The sequence below is a fragment of the Gopherus flavomarginatus genome, chromosome 3, assembly GCF_025201925.1.
Source record: "Gopherus flavomarginatus isolate rGopFla2 chromosome 3, rGopFla2.mat.asm, whole genome shotgun sequence".
Taxonomy (NCBI): Eukaryota; Metazoa; Chordata; order Testudines; family Testudinidae; genus Gopherus; species Gopherus flavomarginatus.
Window position 1 is genome coordinate 131385831 of NC_066619.1, and position 15009 is coordinate 131400839.

The following is a 15009-nucleotide window of genomic DNA, read 5'->3' on the forward strand; positions in this document are numbered from 1 at the left end:
TGTGAATGAGGAACTACGAGGCTGCTTTATGATAGAGATGTCTCAATATAAATTAAGTGAAACTTGCTAGACAAGGGACATGGGTTCCAAAACCCAGTGAATTGAGAGAGATTGGGGACTGGTGTGTGTACCTGATGGTATGGGCCCCTTTTGAGAGCCTGGAACACCAATTGCACATCCTTCTCTCCCCACTGTTAAAGAGTAGAGCTAATTTTGATTCCATTAGGAGTCCATCTAAAGGCTGCTGAGCTGAATTCATGTTGGGCCAATGGTGCACCAGCACTGGGGCTCCCCTACTATGAGCTGAAATCGCTAAGAGTTGAAATCACTAAAGAACTGGAATTACTGAGCTAAGAGCACTGAGTGCTGTGCTAACTAGTGGGGGAGCCTGAAGACCTATCGCTAAGCAGCTGGCAGAGCAGAGCAGTTTGCAGCATGTTGGAGCAGCCCATGGAACAGTAAGCGGAGTGGAGCGGTTTGCGGGGAAGGCTGGAGTGGCTCGTGGGTTGGCTGGAGGAGCGGCACAGCTGGTGAAGTGGAGCTGGTCGTGGTGAAGGCTGCAGCAGAACTCCACAGAGAGGCGGAGCAGTTGGCCTTGGCCCACGTAAGGTGCCCCTTACTACTCTGTGTGGGCCCCACCACCCTGTGTGCCTCCCCCCCCATTTCCACCCAGGCTCGAGGGGGTAAAACTCTGCAGATAAACTTTTGAACTCTGGGGTGGCACTGACCAGAGACTTTTGAGTTGTTGGACTTTGGGGTGATTGGACTTAAGATCCTAAGGGGGAAAGGACATTGCCAAACGTACTTGGAGGTGGGTTTTTGCTTATGGTTTGTGTTATAATCCTGTTTGTGGTGTTTCTCCAACGTGATGCCGCATTCTTTCCCTCCTTTATTAAAAGGATTTTACCACACTCAGACTCCATGCTTGCGAGAGGGGTAGTATTGCCTCCTAGAGGCGCCCGGGGGGGTGGTATGTAAGTGTCCCAGGTCACTGGGTGGGGGCTCGAGCCGGTTATGCATGGTGTTATTGAAACGGAACCGCTGGATACAGAACCTGGCCCTTGTTGCTGCCAACTCAGAGGGGCAGAAGGGTTACAGCAGGTAAAAGGTTACACAGGGTTGTACATTTTTGTCTTTAAATTTTCCTTTCAATATCGCTGGAACTTCCTTTGATGTTATACTAACTGGGCCATGGGTCAAGTCAATGGAAGTATCCTACGTGCACCAGCTGAAAATCTGGCTCATGATATATTCTAATATAAAACGTAACTAACCCAAGATGATTACTGGAGAGTCAATGGTGCTCCTGATGCCCCCACTGAGCCTGAGCACGCTTCAAAGCTGGATTCAGTGGCAAAACTCTCATTGGTTTCAACGGAAACAGGATGAGGCCAAGTACGTATGAATCACCAAGTCATCAGCCTGTAGTGGTTTAGGAAGGGCACAATGGAAGGAGACCAGAGGTTCTCCTAAGCAAGCTTACAACAAAATTTGTTGCCAGTTTTAACCACTGAAGACCTCGATTGTGGATATCCAGCCTGGGCTCGAGCACAGCAGCACACTGTCTTTTCATTTACAAGAGTTACAGAGATCACAGGCCATCCAGCCTAACCTGCCCCCATCTGACAGGTTACAATGAAACATCCAATACATCTTATTCCAGCAAGAAATTACTTAGATGTTTTACAATGAGCACAGAGAAATTTCTCCAGAAGCTTGATTTGTAAAAGGCTAATTCATTCTACATGTATGAGCTCCTTAACCAAGTCATCCTAGCTAAATCAATGAGACAACACTCATGAGTAAGGTTTTGCAGCATCAAACCTGCGAGGAGGGAAAAAAAAATCCTGTAGTGAGCCCTGAATGAAAAAATAGCCATAATTGTAATTGCTACATTAACAACTCTGGAATGCCTAGAGCTGCTACAAATGTACTGTAGCCCTTTCCCACTGCACTCACTGCCTGCTTCAGGAAGATGGCAGGGGCATTTATCAGCAATGCAAGACAGGAAAGAGGAAACAGAAGTGCTTTAGAGACAGGACAATGATATTAACAAATACAGGGGACTCAAAGCAATATGCAAATCAAATTGATCACTGAAATGGCAGGCTAAATTACATGAAAAAGATACCAATCAAAATGTAAATAAACTGTTTCATCTTTTTGTATACTGTATGCAATGAAATAACTTGTGAAGACTTGCCTCTTGGTAACTGGCCAGGATATATGTCTTTAAAAATATCCTTTCTGGTACAACCATCAAGTCTATTTAGCAACAGTTTCAGAGAGCTTGTGATCCACCCCTGTACCTCACTCAGTTTATTCAAACTTAACATGCAATGTCAGATTCAAGGAAAAGATACAGAACAATCAAAGTCCTTTGTGGAAAAAAAAATTAGCTGCTACTTACAAAGTTTTGGAAGGATTTGGAGATTAGTTTCTGTTGTTTGTGCCTGAGAAAGGGTGGCAGCCTCTCTCACCTCAGGCTCCAGCGTGGGCGGAGGGAAGGAAGGTCCGGTGGAGGACAATGAAAAATCTAAGACACGGTTATGCGGAGAAGGCAAGAGAAAAGGCTTGGAGGGCACTAGCGAACTATCAGCTTGCACTGTAACTTCAACTTTGGTTTCAGGGCTCGGTACTGGGAAAGGTGAGGTATGCACCACCGAAGACACCCAAGCAGACAGAGCAGTAGGTTCCACTGAAATCACTGGGTCTTGTCCTATCCTCCCAGGGTCTAGGTGGGTAGGAGAGTCATACTCAAAAATTTTGTCTACAAACACCCACTTGAGGCCAGCAATGCAGAGGCACAGGCTGAGCAGGCAAGCCAGGATAGGGACGATGCAGATCTTTTCAGAGTTGAGGCAGCCCCTCAATCGCTCTGCCTCCAGGCACACGCAGCAAGTAGCAGCAAGGCCTGCTATTGCCTGGACCCTCCCGTCCTCTGTTTGCATCCCTGACATGTTGTCCTCAGCTGGGAGCCCTTCGAGAGACGCAGCAGGGTTCAGCTGAGTCGAGGAGTGGGGAAAAGTCTCTGCAGATACTTCAGACATATTTAAGCATAAAAATCTCAACCAGCTCACCTCCAAAAGGCCTTAACTCTATCACAGTCCATTACTATGAGATAGGGAAAAATCAAATCACCCAACTCTGGAAAAAATCATACAGTGGAAGTCAGTAGAGAGTCCAGGTTCAAGAACATCATCTGAACTGGGAGAGGATAAAAATAAAAACCCCCTCACCTATTAAATAAGAAATAGAGTTGCTTAGTAATTATTTAGGTCCCATTTCCTGGCCACTTTTATAATTCCTTCAATGCCTCTCAAGCCATCCCAACTCTTCCGAGGGGAGTGGTGGGGGTGGTGCAAGGGGGGGGGGGGACTGCACCAAACAAAGCACAAATAGTTGGATTAAGTGAACCAATAGCCCAAAGCGAAAGGCTGGCTCCTCACCTTGAGCATCTGAGGCTGGTGTCTGCTTAGATGAAGAAAACAACTGTCATGCAGCAGAAGCAAAAGCAAAATCAGGAACAGCAGCAACGGCGGCAGCAGCGGCAGAGGTAACAGTGACAGTAGCAACAGCATCCTGTTGTGTTAAAGCGACGGCTGAAAGAGGCTGAATCATTACAGAGCAGCAGGTGCCTGCTCTCTGAGCATCACTGCAAACAATATCATTACACAGAGGTTTGAAAGGAAGAGCAATGCCAGGAGGGTGGTAACTCCCTTCCCCCCCCCCACCCCCTCCTCTTTGTCCTTCTTGAGCACTCGCTCACTTTCCTCCTCTTTTTTTTTCCTCTCCTCCCTCACAGTCTGTTTCCCTCTCTCCTTTCTCTTCCCACCCCCGCCCCTCTGCAGGACTGCTTTGAGTGAAATCAGTATACCCAGCAACACAGGACTGCTAGTGACTTCCTATTTTATCCAATTAGAAGGAATAAAGGCCATCAAATCAAAGGGAGGCAGCAGGCAGCAGTTATGTGCTCTCTCTCTGTCTCTCTTCCTTCCACTGTTTGGTCAGAAGAAGATGGTAATCGATTACAGCAATCTAACAAAGCTAGATGGGGGTGTAGATGGTAGGCTTAAGGGTTGGACCCAATGCTCGGCAAGTCTGATATCCGATCTCTCTCAAGGGAAGTAGGCTTTTCTACTGCAGTTTCTTCCTGCCTGATGCATAGAGATAGCATTCCTTCCCAATCACTCTAATAAGTTTAACTCTCTAAGAATAGGGTGATGCAGCTTAGGGAAATGAATATTTTAAAAAAATCATTTTAATCTTTGACAAATTTGCCTGTAAGTTATTATGGAGACGAGGATTGCATCAGCTTTTTAAATTCTGTTTTGGAAATAAATTTAACATTCTTAAAAGAAAATCACTCTCTCAAGAGCTAGTCTGTAACTGATACAGAAAATACAATGTTTAGGTCCTGCCTGTAATTGACAAAGATCAAGGAAATCCAGCATTAAGAAAGCTTCTGCTCTGTTCTTAACTTGGCTCGTTGTTTTTCTGTATTGAAAAGATTTATTACATCCTATGGTGCTTATTTGTGCCTCCCTTAAATTAGCATAAATCAAGGAGCAGCTTCATTTAAGTCAATAGCATTATAATGGTGTAATGGAGATCAGAATCAGGCCCTTTATGTGGCATAATATTAACATATACAATGAGAAAAGGGGCTGTGATTCTCAGCCCCCCTTCTCCACCCTGTGCCATCATTTCCACCAACGACTTGGCAGCGTTTTATACCCATTTTATACTGGTACGAATGATGGCACAAGGTGCAAGGAAACAAAGAATCAGTACCTCTGAATTGTCCTGGTTTTGTTTCTTGTTTTGAATGTTACGTAGTGACTACTTTCCTTTTTATTTATTCATGGTAGTTAAAAATAACTAACTCCCACCAAGACCTCAGTGTAAGGGTAACTAATCTTTGTATAAGCTAGGTTTATTGACACTGAGGTAGTTCCATGTGTGATCTGCTGTTTATCAAGTTTGAACATCACTAGCAGTTTCTTTGGTGCCACTAGGACACATTTATACTTGGTGAAAATCAGCTGGTGTCAAAGGAATTATAACAGGAATGAGTTTGTCCCATTATATTAAATTAAACCAATAGGGGTCTGCGCTCAGCTATGTTTATCAAATACTTCCTCTTAAATGAAAACAAATTGAACATTAAGGCTCGGAAATCAAGCTCTCACAAGCTAGACAATGTCAAAATGTTACAGCAGTAGACAACGGGAGTCCAAGGTACTCAGCACCTTCCAGAAACACATCCATGCAGAGTATCTTTGTTTGACTAACTATAGCAGTGGCTCTCAACCTATTTACCATTGCAGGCTGCATATGCAGCTCTCTCTGTGTTATGTGGGTGGCATCCACACAATATATATACTACCTGTGTGCCCTGAGGATGACACATGGGCCGCAGCTCTGTGCTGATTGGGCTGCAAGTGATCCACGGGTTGAGAACCACTGAACTATACAATAGTACATGGCAGAACACCACATGAGAGTCTGGGGAGAGACCCATGGTTACATTAAAAAACACATTCTACAGCTGATAGCAACATTCTTTATAAAAACATAATCAACAATCTAAGGCTGTAATTCCATTGTGGGATCTGGTTTTAAGGTTTATGATGTGATCAGAAATCTTTGTCAGAATGATTGCCTTTGATCACAGAGTTGCTTAGCTTTTTACCTTTGCATTAGCTAGCTGATAATACGTTGCATCAATGCTGCATCTTTCGGCAAGTATAGCAAAATACTTCCCAAATGGCAATGAATCACACACTTTACATTGCCACTTCTGTAAGATAGGGAGTATTATACTCATTCTATAGATGGGGGCCATGATGTTTGAGTGTCTTATACACATCTTCTAATGCATCTCACCACTGGATTTTTTTTTTTTTTTTTACTTAGCCTAACTTTTTTCCAAATCTTGCTCTCTTATTACCCATAACTATGACTCTTTCGCACACCTGGATCCCTCCAAATCCATGAAACCCGTTACTGTATTCCCCCATGTGGAGCTGCCTTCTAGGAAAACTACATATGTTTAGTTCTCTGAATCTTTCCCTCTACCCTATTCATCATTTCCGTTCTCTTCTCTCAGTTTTCTCCTCTTTGTTGACATCTCTCTGGTGCAGAGATTACCAGATGTGAACGTGGTAGGGGCAGGCTCACAAGTGCCATGTCGTTAATTGATAAATAATGTCTAGTTCTATGGAGGGAGTAGAAAGGGACGATAACCTCCTTTGCTCATGCTGTGATGCCTCTGTAGCCCAAGAGCCCGTTGTTTTTCCTTTACCACCACACCACAAGCTGAAGACCACTAGGGCCCCACTGTACGTTAAGCTCTAATTCAGTGCACTTGGCCTGGCCATTTATTTTCAGCCCTTCCACCAGGTTTTCAATCCATGTGACATGTCCACACTCATTCAAAATTGTTGCTCAGGCCATGCTTTGTGAGCCTCTCACACATATCCGTTAGAACAAGCTCTCTTACAAACGCTGGGGTGAGTCCCCACTGCCCACCTCAGCCACGACCCGCTGCTGAAGAGTGGCACACCACGGTGCAGACAGGCACTACGCAGAGCACACAGCTCTCTCCTGCTCGCTAGGCGGCCTGCTCCTGCTGGGGAATTGTCTGTTCCGGGGCACTGGGAGCAGGGTTGTGCGAAGGGGGGGTCGGGCAGGAGGGAGGGAGCTGTGCTTAAAGCTCAGCCTGCATTGCATCACTGCAGCTGCTGAACATGACTGGCAAAAACCAGAGTAACTTACGGTAGCTCCTCATTTGTTTCAGCTCCTCCTCCACATGCCATGGTTCTGCCTGTCTGCACTATCTCAGCACTTCGCTGGTCTAGACACAAACCCCTCCTGCTGCCTGCCTCAGCAGCACCAGAACAGGCATGGCTCCTCTCCAGGCTGCAGTAACCCCCTCCGTTGGTTCAGCTTCTCACTGCGCTTTACTGCAGGTCCCTTACACCAGAGCACCACCAGAACTGGATCACTGTCTGCCTCCTCAGCATTAGCAGTAGCACTCAGTTCCTATCCTCCCTCATGTGATCCCCTTCCCACCTAGCCACCTGCATTGGTCCTCTCATCACCCACTCAATCCCCCGAGCCCTCCCACACCCCTGAGGTTTAACAACCCCCACTGCCCTCCCTCACCACGGGGGGGGGGGGGCACACCCTTCTTGTGGACTGTCAGGGCTCCATTAACGTCTTCTGTGCCAACAAGCTTCTGCATGGGAATTGGAGCCCAGGGAGCAAAGTCTGCATCGTCTCCCACTCTGCGTTTCTGGCCTTGCTCCACACATGGAACCTGGGCCAGGGGGACAATCTGCCCAAGTGCTGTAATTCTAGCTTTGAGAAGCAATTAGTATGGGCCAGAAAAATTACTGGTCGAGGCACCCTCTCATAAATAATCTACAAAAGATGACATCAGTTGCTAGGACATGTGCTGAGAATGGAAAAAGAACGCTTACCAAATACACCCCTTGAATGGAAACCAGAAAATGCAAGAAGAAAGAGAGGAAGACCGCAAATAACATGGAAACAATCAGTTCTGAACTGCATCAAGCACCTCAGCATGAACGTAAGAACAAATAACATACTGTACTGGGTCAGACCAAAGGTTCATCCAGCGCAGTATCCTGTCTATCGACAGTGGCCAATGCCAGGTGCCCCAGGGGGAGTGAACCTAACAGGCAATGATCAAGTGATCTCTCTCCTGCCATCCATCCATCACCACCCTCTGACAAACAGAGGCTAGGGACACCATTCCTTACCCATTGTGGCTAATGAGTAAGATGGGAAGATTTGGAGAGAAGGGCAGTTGATAGGCAAGGATGGCAAATGTGGGTAGCCCGATGTGCTAAGGTCTAAGGTAAGGCTTTGAAAAAGGAAGGTATTGGAACAGGAGGCATGCTAGTACTCCTTATCTCGCTTCACCTGGAGAGTGGGGGGAAATGTCTTGCCATTTGGTGTTTTCCCCTATAGGCTGTTTTTGGTAGCTACTGCAAGGGAATGGTCTCTGGGTTACAGTCTTTCTGTACATGCATAAGTCCGGGTACAGATTTGCCACTGAACGCCTTCTCCCCATTGTTAGTGCCTTTTTCTCAAAAATAGCTGGAAAATTCCCTCCGGCAGCTGCAACGTTTGGCTTTTCATTCCTGCATTACCATACGAGGAAAGATGTATATTGTTCTAACATGGTTCTGTTGCAGGCTAGAGGAGATAAGCAGCTGGGAGTCAAACCAGCAATGAGTAAATGGGAATGGAGACCCTGAAAGGAGATGGGAAGTAAGTCTGGGTGACTTGTCTATAGCTTGCAGGTGCAGAAGTCAACCAAACTAACCCACTGGTAACAAATCATAAGAGTAGGGTAGGCAAGGATCTCCCTAGGCTAACTCCCCATGCACAGCTGTATTTCTGCATATGTACATGACTTGGGTGTCTTTGGCCAAGAGGAAAAGGTTGTACAGATTCCATGTCAATGAAGCTGCTGTGTGACTGTGACAGGACTCCTGCCATATAATAAATGGTGAAGTTGAACTTAGAAGTTTGCAAAATATTTTTGTATTGGGTGGTGCATTGCTGGTAAATTTAATATAAATCCCTTCACTGCTGTAAGTTCTCAAGAAGAGGAGAGAAAAAATAATTATTCTCAAGACTGAGATGGGGGAAGTGAGCAGAGGAGTTGGTAGAGGCTGTATCTGTCCTTCTGACTGAATAGGTGTCTAATGTGGCTTTCATACATTTTAAGGCTAGAAGTCACCCTGCTAGTCTGACCTCCTGCATAGCACAGGCCATAGAATGTCCCACACTATAGAGAACCATTCTCCAGCAAGCCACAAATGTACATAAAACATTTCTCAAAATAAAGTATAAATAAATAGATCATCGCCATCAAGAATATCCAGTGTCAGCAAAGTAAAGCAACAAGTAACATTATTCTCAGGTGGTCACTCATCCATGTACTAACCAGGCCCAAATCTGCTTATGGTTTTATAAATTAGGCCTGATAAGCCTTATTACTCATAGCATGAGGGTAATCTGATTTGAAATATCCAGCTGCTACATCCTCACTTTAATTCATCATATTCCCTACCTGGATTCCCTAAGAGTACACTACATTCTGGGAAGCATCAGGCCCCGAAGAGACAAAGTATGTGCTCATGGACAGATGTACTGTATGTTAAAGTTGGAGTCACAGGTTCAGAATGGATGATGGTTAGTAGCAAAACCCCGGTATTGGCAAAGTTACTTCATTCCATGCATTGCACTCTTGGAACTTTCAAACAGACACGAGCAACAATATGTTCCTGCGGTATTAATACAGGGAACCACTCTATCAATTTGTATTTCATTCTATTTTTTCCATACACTGAGAAATTGAAAACAATATAACTACTGTGACAAAGTTCCTCCTCTACCTTGCTGGGTCCTGCGCTTATTGGCGGATTTGCTCACCTCAGTGATCTTCCCCTCTGGTGGAACCCACAGTCTGGGTCAACTCCTCCTGTGTCTGATCAGGAGTTGGAGGAACCTAGGCCCACCTTCTACTCCAGGTTCCAGCCCAGGGTCCTGTGGATCGCAGCTGTCTATAGTGCCTCCTGTAACAGCTGCATGACAGCTACAACTCTCTGGGCTACTTTCCCATGGCCTCCTCCAAACACCTTCTTTATCCTCACCACAGGACCTTCCTCCTGGTGTCTGATAATGCTTGATTGTCTGATAATTCCTCAATCCTCCAGTAGCACACCCTGTCAGTCTCAGCTCCTTGCGCCTCTTGCCCCCAGCTCCTCACACACGCTTCCTCTCCTCTGGCTCCTCCCCACCTGACTGGAGTGAGCTCCTTTTTAAACCCAGGTGCCCTGATTAGCCTGCCTTTATTGGCTGCAGGTGTTCTAATCAATGTAACTATCTCCATTGCCTTCTAGAAAGATCTTAATTGGCCCCAGGTGCCTTGATTAACCTGGAGCAACTGCCATTTGGTTACCACGGTACAAGGGATTTGTTTAGCCTGGGGCTAACATACCTGTTCCTCAGTACTTTACTGTAGCCATCTGGCCTTGTCCCATCACACAAGGAGGATTAAAAAGATGCACATTCATTAATAAGGGATTGATGATTAAGATTAAAAGGATCTCTTTTATTGATTATGGGCCACTTTCTTCCAATTAAATAAATGCAGCATTTAGAAGATGGAGGTCATAAAAAACCACCAAGAGTGCCAAATGCATATCAACACTGACAGCAGTTACCCCTCTCCCCAAAATGTATCAATTTGTGTGTGTATCAATATGTATACATAAGGGGATATCCATGTGATAAATTGGGGAACCACATGGTAGATCCATTTGTCATGCACTTTTGATGACTCACCTGTCCTCTGCCCACTAATCCATCTCCCCAGGGACTAATTCCAACCATCTGAATCTCTGAGAATTTCAAAGAGCTCCATTAAACACTCCCACACAAAAATGCTTAAGGAGAAATCCTATTTCTCTGTAGACCTTCACTGGAACTGCAAAAGCTAAAAGCAAGACCAATCTGAGCCTAGCTGTCATATACAGAAGATATCATTTTTCTGAATGTGGGTGTCACCAGGGTGGTCGCTTCTTTCCGGCTCCAAACCATGTGCTGCCATGCTCGGCTCTTCAAGGAGGTTTATTTGCACAACAGAGGTTATCAGACAAGCAGAACACAGTCTTAACTCAATCCTCAGTGACAGGCTTCAGGGTCACCTCTCCAAGAGGTCTCTGGCCCTCCAGCTCCTGCAAGCTTCCTAGCCTCGGCCCGCTCTGCTCCCCTCCTGGAGCAGCAGTTGCAGGGCTGCTCCCTTGAGCCCCAAGCCCTTTGCTCCTGGGACCCACTGCAGGCACTCGCTTCACTCCAGTGTGACCTCCCCTCTGGGGCTCTGCCTGTCTCATCCCTCCCTCTCCAGCTGCCTACTAGCAGCCCTTTATAGGCCCAGGTGTGGCCCAGCCCTCCTTTAATTGGCTGGGTTGGGCTCCGGTCCAGGGAGCTGGGCTTCATCTATCTACAGAGAGTCACAATTCCTTCCCTGCTCCCACCTTGCTCTAAGAAGGGGCCATGGGAAGGAATTCATGACAGCCCTTTTGCAGGTGCAGATGACTTCTGGACAGTGCATGTTCAGAGGTGGAGTGAAGGTACTGTCTACTTCCTGACCACTGGAGAGAGAGAGAGTGTGAGAGAGAGATGAAGCAGATGTCCCATGAATCCTGCTTTCTCTCATGCACACATAACTGACCCCTCCCTCTCCCTCTGCCATCGCCCCATGTTACTGGGAGGACAACACTGCCGGAAATCTGTACTTTTTTTCTCATCTATGGTTTTTGGTATATGCGTCTCTTTTAAGGAAAAGGCAGGAAAGCTTTAGTGTTAAACACATATAAGCCCTAATCTGAGATAGCACTTAAGCATGTGCTCAACTTCAGTGGGATCCCTTTGTGAAGACTAATACATTCCCTTGTGATGTGCATAATAAAAGATAGGAAGCAATGTTCAATGAGCCTTCTCGAACACGTACCCGGAAGCGTGTCAGCTGGGGGCAATCACAACAACATATATTTATCAGAAACCTGCAGACCGGTCATTATGAATATCAGTGCAGTTGAAAGGTTAATGTTCATCCCAGCATGCATATGACTTTACTGTGGAATCAGCTATACATACAACGTATACCCATATATTATCCACTGGCAGAATGCAGACTCTTTAAGGGCAATCACTGTGGTTTAGAGAAACTTGCTTTACTAAAAACTACAGGTTCTCTCAAGAAATGTTAATCATTTCAATGTTTGCTGCAGGTAATTGTAACAGAAAGACGCAATAAGATGGGCTGTAATTTCATGGGAACAAACGGGTCTTCTGACTCTCTTCATCCTCCAGTGAAATGTGAGACACTGCGTCTCCTTCATCCTAATCAGAAGCTCAGTTTGTGGCACTCCCTGTGACTCACAAATATGACATTAAACATGAATTTCAGGAGCTTTAATCAATGGCAATAAATTGCCCAGCTGATGTACACACTGGCTCAGACTGTGTTGAATACTGGAATTGTCCAATGGAAAAATTAATCAGGGGAATTATACTGTAAAGTAGCATTCAGGAAATGAGCAGTTTAATATAAGAAATATAAAGCACCCAACTCATTTTTTCTGCCTAGGAGCGTAAGCAGTGGGAGAGAGTGCTGTAGCATCAGAGCGGTTCACAGTTTTTAATGTTTTTATCCTCACAACGCAGCTCTGTGACTTAGCAAAGTGCTGTGACCCCCCTTCTACAGCTTGGGCACAGAAAGACACTAAGTGGCTTACCCAAGATCATACAGGAAGCCTGTGGCAGAGCAGGAATTTGAACCTAGGTCTCCAGAGTGCCAGGCTAGCGCTTTAACCACTGGACCTTCCTTCCCCACTACTAAACCTCAGAAAAAGATGACATAAACAGCACCTCTAGTTCACTCAGCAGGCTCTGCACCAAACAGAGTTCTTAACAAAGAACCCAAGGATGAGGGCAAAAGTGTTTTTCTGCTCCTCCCCCACCATCTTTAGGGGCTCATTTACCACCACTCCCAGCTCAATTTAGAGATTCCTTGAAAACTGATGTAAATAGGGTAAACGGACTCAACTCTGTATTGGGATTAATGATATACATACTACATAATTATTTCACGGGGAAGCTTAAAAAAGAAAATCAAGGCTTTGCAACCAGTGCTAGATGGAAGCATTTTTACAACTTAAGAACAGCAATACTGGGTGGACCAAAGATCCATCTAGCTCAGTGTCCTGTCTCCCAACAGTGGCCAATGCCATGTGCCCCAGAGGGAATGAACAGAACAGGTAATCATCCAGTGATCCATCCCCTGTTGCCTATTCCCAGGTTCTGGCAAACAGAAGCTAGGGACACTATCCCTGCCCATCCTGGCTAATAGCCACTGATGGACCTATCCTCCATAAATTTATCTAGTTGTTTTTTGAACCCTGTTATAGTCTTGGCCTTCACAACATCCTCTGGCAAAGAGTTCCACAGGTTGACTGTGCGTTGTGTGAAAAAATACTCTTTTTTGTTTGTTTTAAACAGGCTGCCTATTAATTTTATTTGGTGGCCCCTAGTTCTTGTGTTATGAGAAGGAGTAAACAACACTTCCTCATTTACTTTCCCCACACCTGTCATGATTTTATAGGCCTCTATCATATCCCCCCTTAGTCGTCTCTTTTCCAAGCTGAAAAGTCCCAGTCTTATTAATCTCTCCTCATATGGAAGCCGTTCCATACTCCTAATCATTTTTGTTACCCTTTCCCGATCCTTTTCCAAGTTCAAGAGATCTTTTTTGAGAGGGAGCGACCACATTTGCATGCAGTATTCAACATGTGGGCATACCATGGATTTATATAGTAGCAATATGATATTTTCCATCCCTTTCTTAATGATTCCCAACATTCTGTTGCCTTTTTTTTCTCCCAGAGAACTATCCAAAATGACTCCCCCACCAGCACGACCTATTCTGTCCTTCCAATATATTTTGTACTCTGGTATTACTGTGTCCCACTGATTATCCTCATTCCACCAAGTTCGTGTGATGCCTGTTTTATCAATATCCTCCTTAATAAGAGGCACTCTAGTTCACCCATCTTATTATTTAGACCTCTAGCATTGGTATATAAGCACTTTCAAAACTTGTCACTTTTTAGCTGTATTCCATTACATGATGTAATTGAGTGAGGCTTGTTTTCATTTGACTGTTTCTCATCAGATACTACCTGTGTTTTATCTTCCATTCTCTCCTCCTTACTAGGGGTACATCCTCACTACCAGCCGTATCGGCAGGTAGCAATCCATTTCTCGGGGATCGATATATCGCATCTCATCTAGACACGATACATCGATCCCCGAACGCGCTCCTGTCGACTCCGGAACTCCACCAATGCAAACAGCAGTAGCGGAGTCGACAGGGGGAGCTGCAGACATTGATCCCATGCCGTGAGGACAGTAGGTAACTCGATCTAAGATACTTTGACTTCAGCTACGTTATTCACGTAGCTGAAGTTGCATATCTTAGAGCGATCCCCTCCCCTAGTATAGACCAGCCTAGGACACAGAGAATCTCCATTAGTAGACCCTCCCCTAAGGAATGTCTTTGTCCAAACCATGTGCTCCTCAGCATCTGTCGGCTTTCCCCCAGCCCTTAGTTTAAAAACTGCTCTGCAACCTTTTTAATTTTAAGTGCCACAACCTGGTTCCATTTTGGTTTAGGTGGAGCCCATCCTTCCTGTATAGGCTCCCCTTTTCCCAAAAGTTTCCCCAGCTCCTAATAAATCTAAACCCCTCCTCCCCACACCATCATCTCATCCCCGCATTTCTGCCTGTCTAACTGGCCCTACGTGTGGAACTAGAAGCATTTCAGAGAATGCTACTATGGAGGTCCTGGACTTCACTCTCTTATCTAGCAGCCTAAATTTGGCCTTCAGAACCTCTCTCCTATCTTTCCCTAGGTCACTGGTACCTACATATACCACAACCATCGGATCTTCCCCAGCACTACACATAAGCCTATCTAGATGTCTCGAGAGATCTGCAACCTTGGCACCAGGCAGGCAAGTCACCATGCAGTTCTGCAGGTCATCGCAAACCCAGCTATCTATGTTTCTAACTTAACCCCACCTCCCAAAGTTATAAACATAAATAAGTTGCAGGCTTATATTTGTGGAGTAAACTTTGCAATAAAATCATACATTCAAGATCTGCTAAGCTTCAAAAGTTCACTTGCAAAGAATATCATTACTTCAGTGCAAGAGCTAGTTCAATATACAGCTTTCTACAAATACCTTCAAAATTTGAATTTAATCCACAACAGGAGGAGGGAGAAAACTTGTTCACCTTAGCCTCTAATGACAGAACAAGAAGCAATGGGCTTAAACTGCAGCAAGGGAGGTTTAGGTTGGACATTAGGAAAAATTTCCTAACTGTCAGGGTAATTAAACA

The 15009-nt window shown here is 45.2% G+C and overlaps 1 protein-coding gene and 1 long non-coding RNA gene across 13 annotated transcripts in view; one reads left to right on the forward strand and one right to left on the reverse strand.

Annotated features, from left to right (window-relative positions):
- Positions 1 to 15009, forward strand: part of LOC127046830 (uncharacterized) — a 727940-nt gene that overhangs the window by 165803 nt on the left and 547128 nt on the right. The window lies entirely within an intron of this gene.
- NRG1 (neuregulin 1) overlaps positions 1 to 15009 on the reverse strand; it is an 834377-nt gene that overhangs the window by 146247 nt on the left and 673121 nt on the right. For 3 of the 12 annotated variants that reach the window (XM_050944355.1, XM_050944354.1, XM_050944353.1), the window contains exon 1: positions 2411 to 3669. The exons of 7 other annotated variants lie outside the window; for them this stretch is intronic. In XM_050944355.1, the coding sequence (XP_050800312.1) occupies positions 2411 to 3050 (640 nt within the window). In that variant the 5' untranslated portion in view covers positions 3051 to 3669. Of the gene's footprint in view, positions 1 to 2410; positions 3684 to 15009 lie in introns of those variants that run through there. 2 more of the 12 variants (XM_050944363.1, XM_050944365.1) reach the window with 2 other exon arrangements.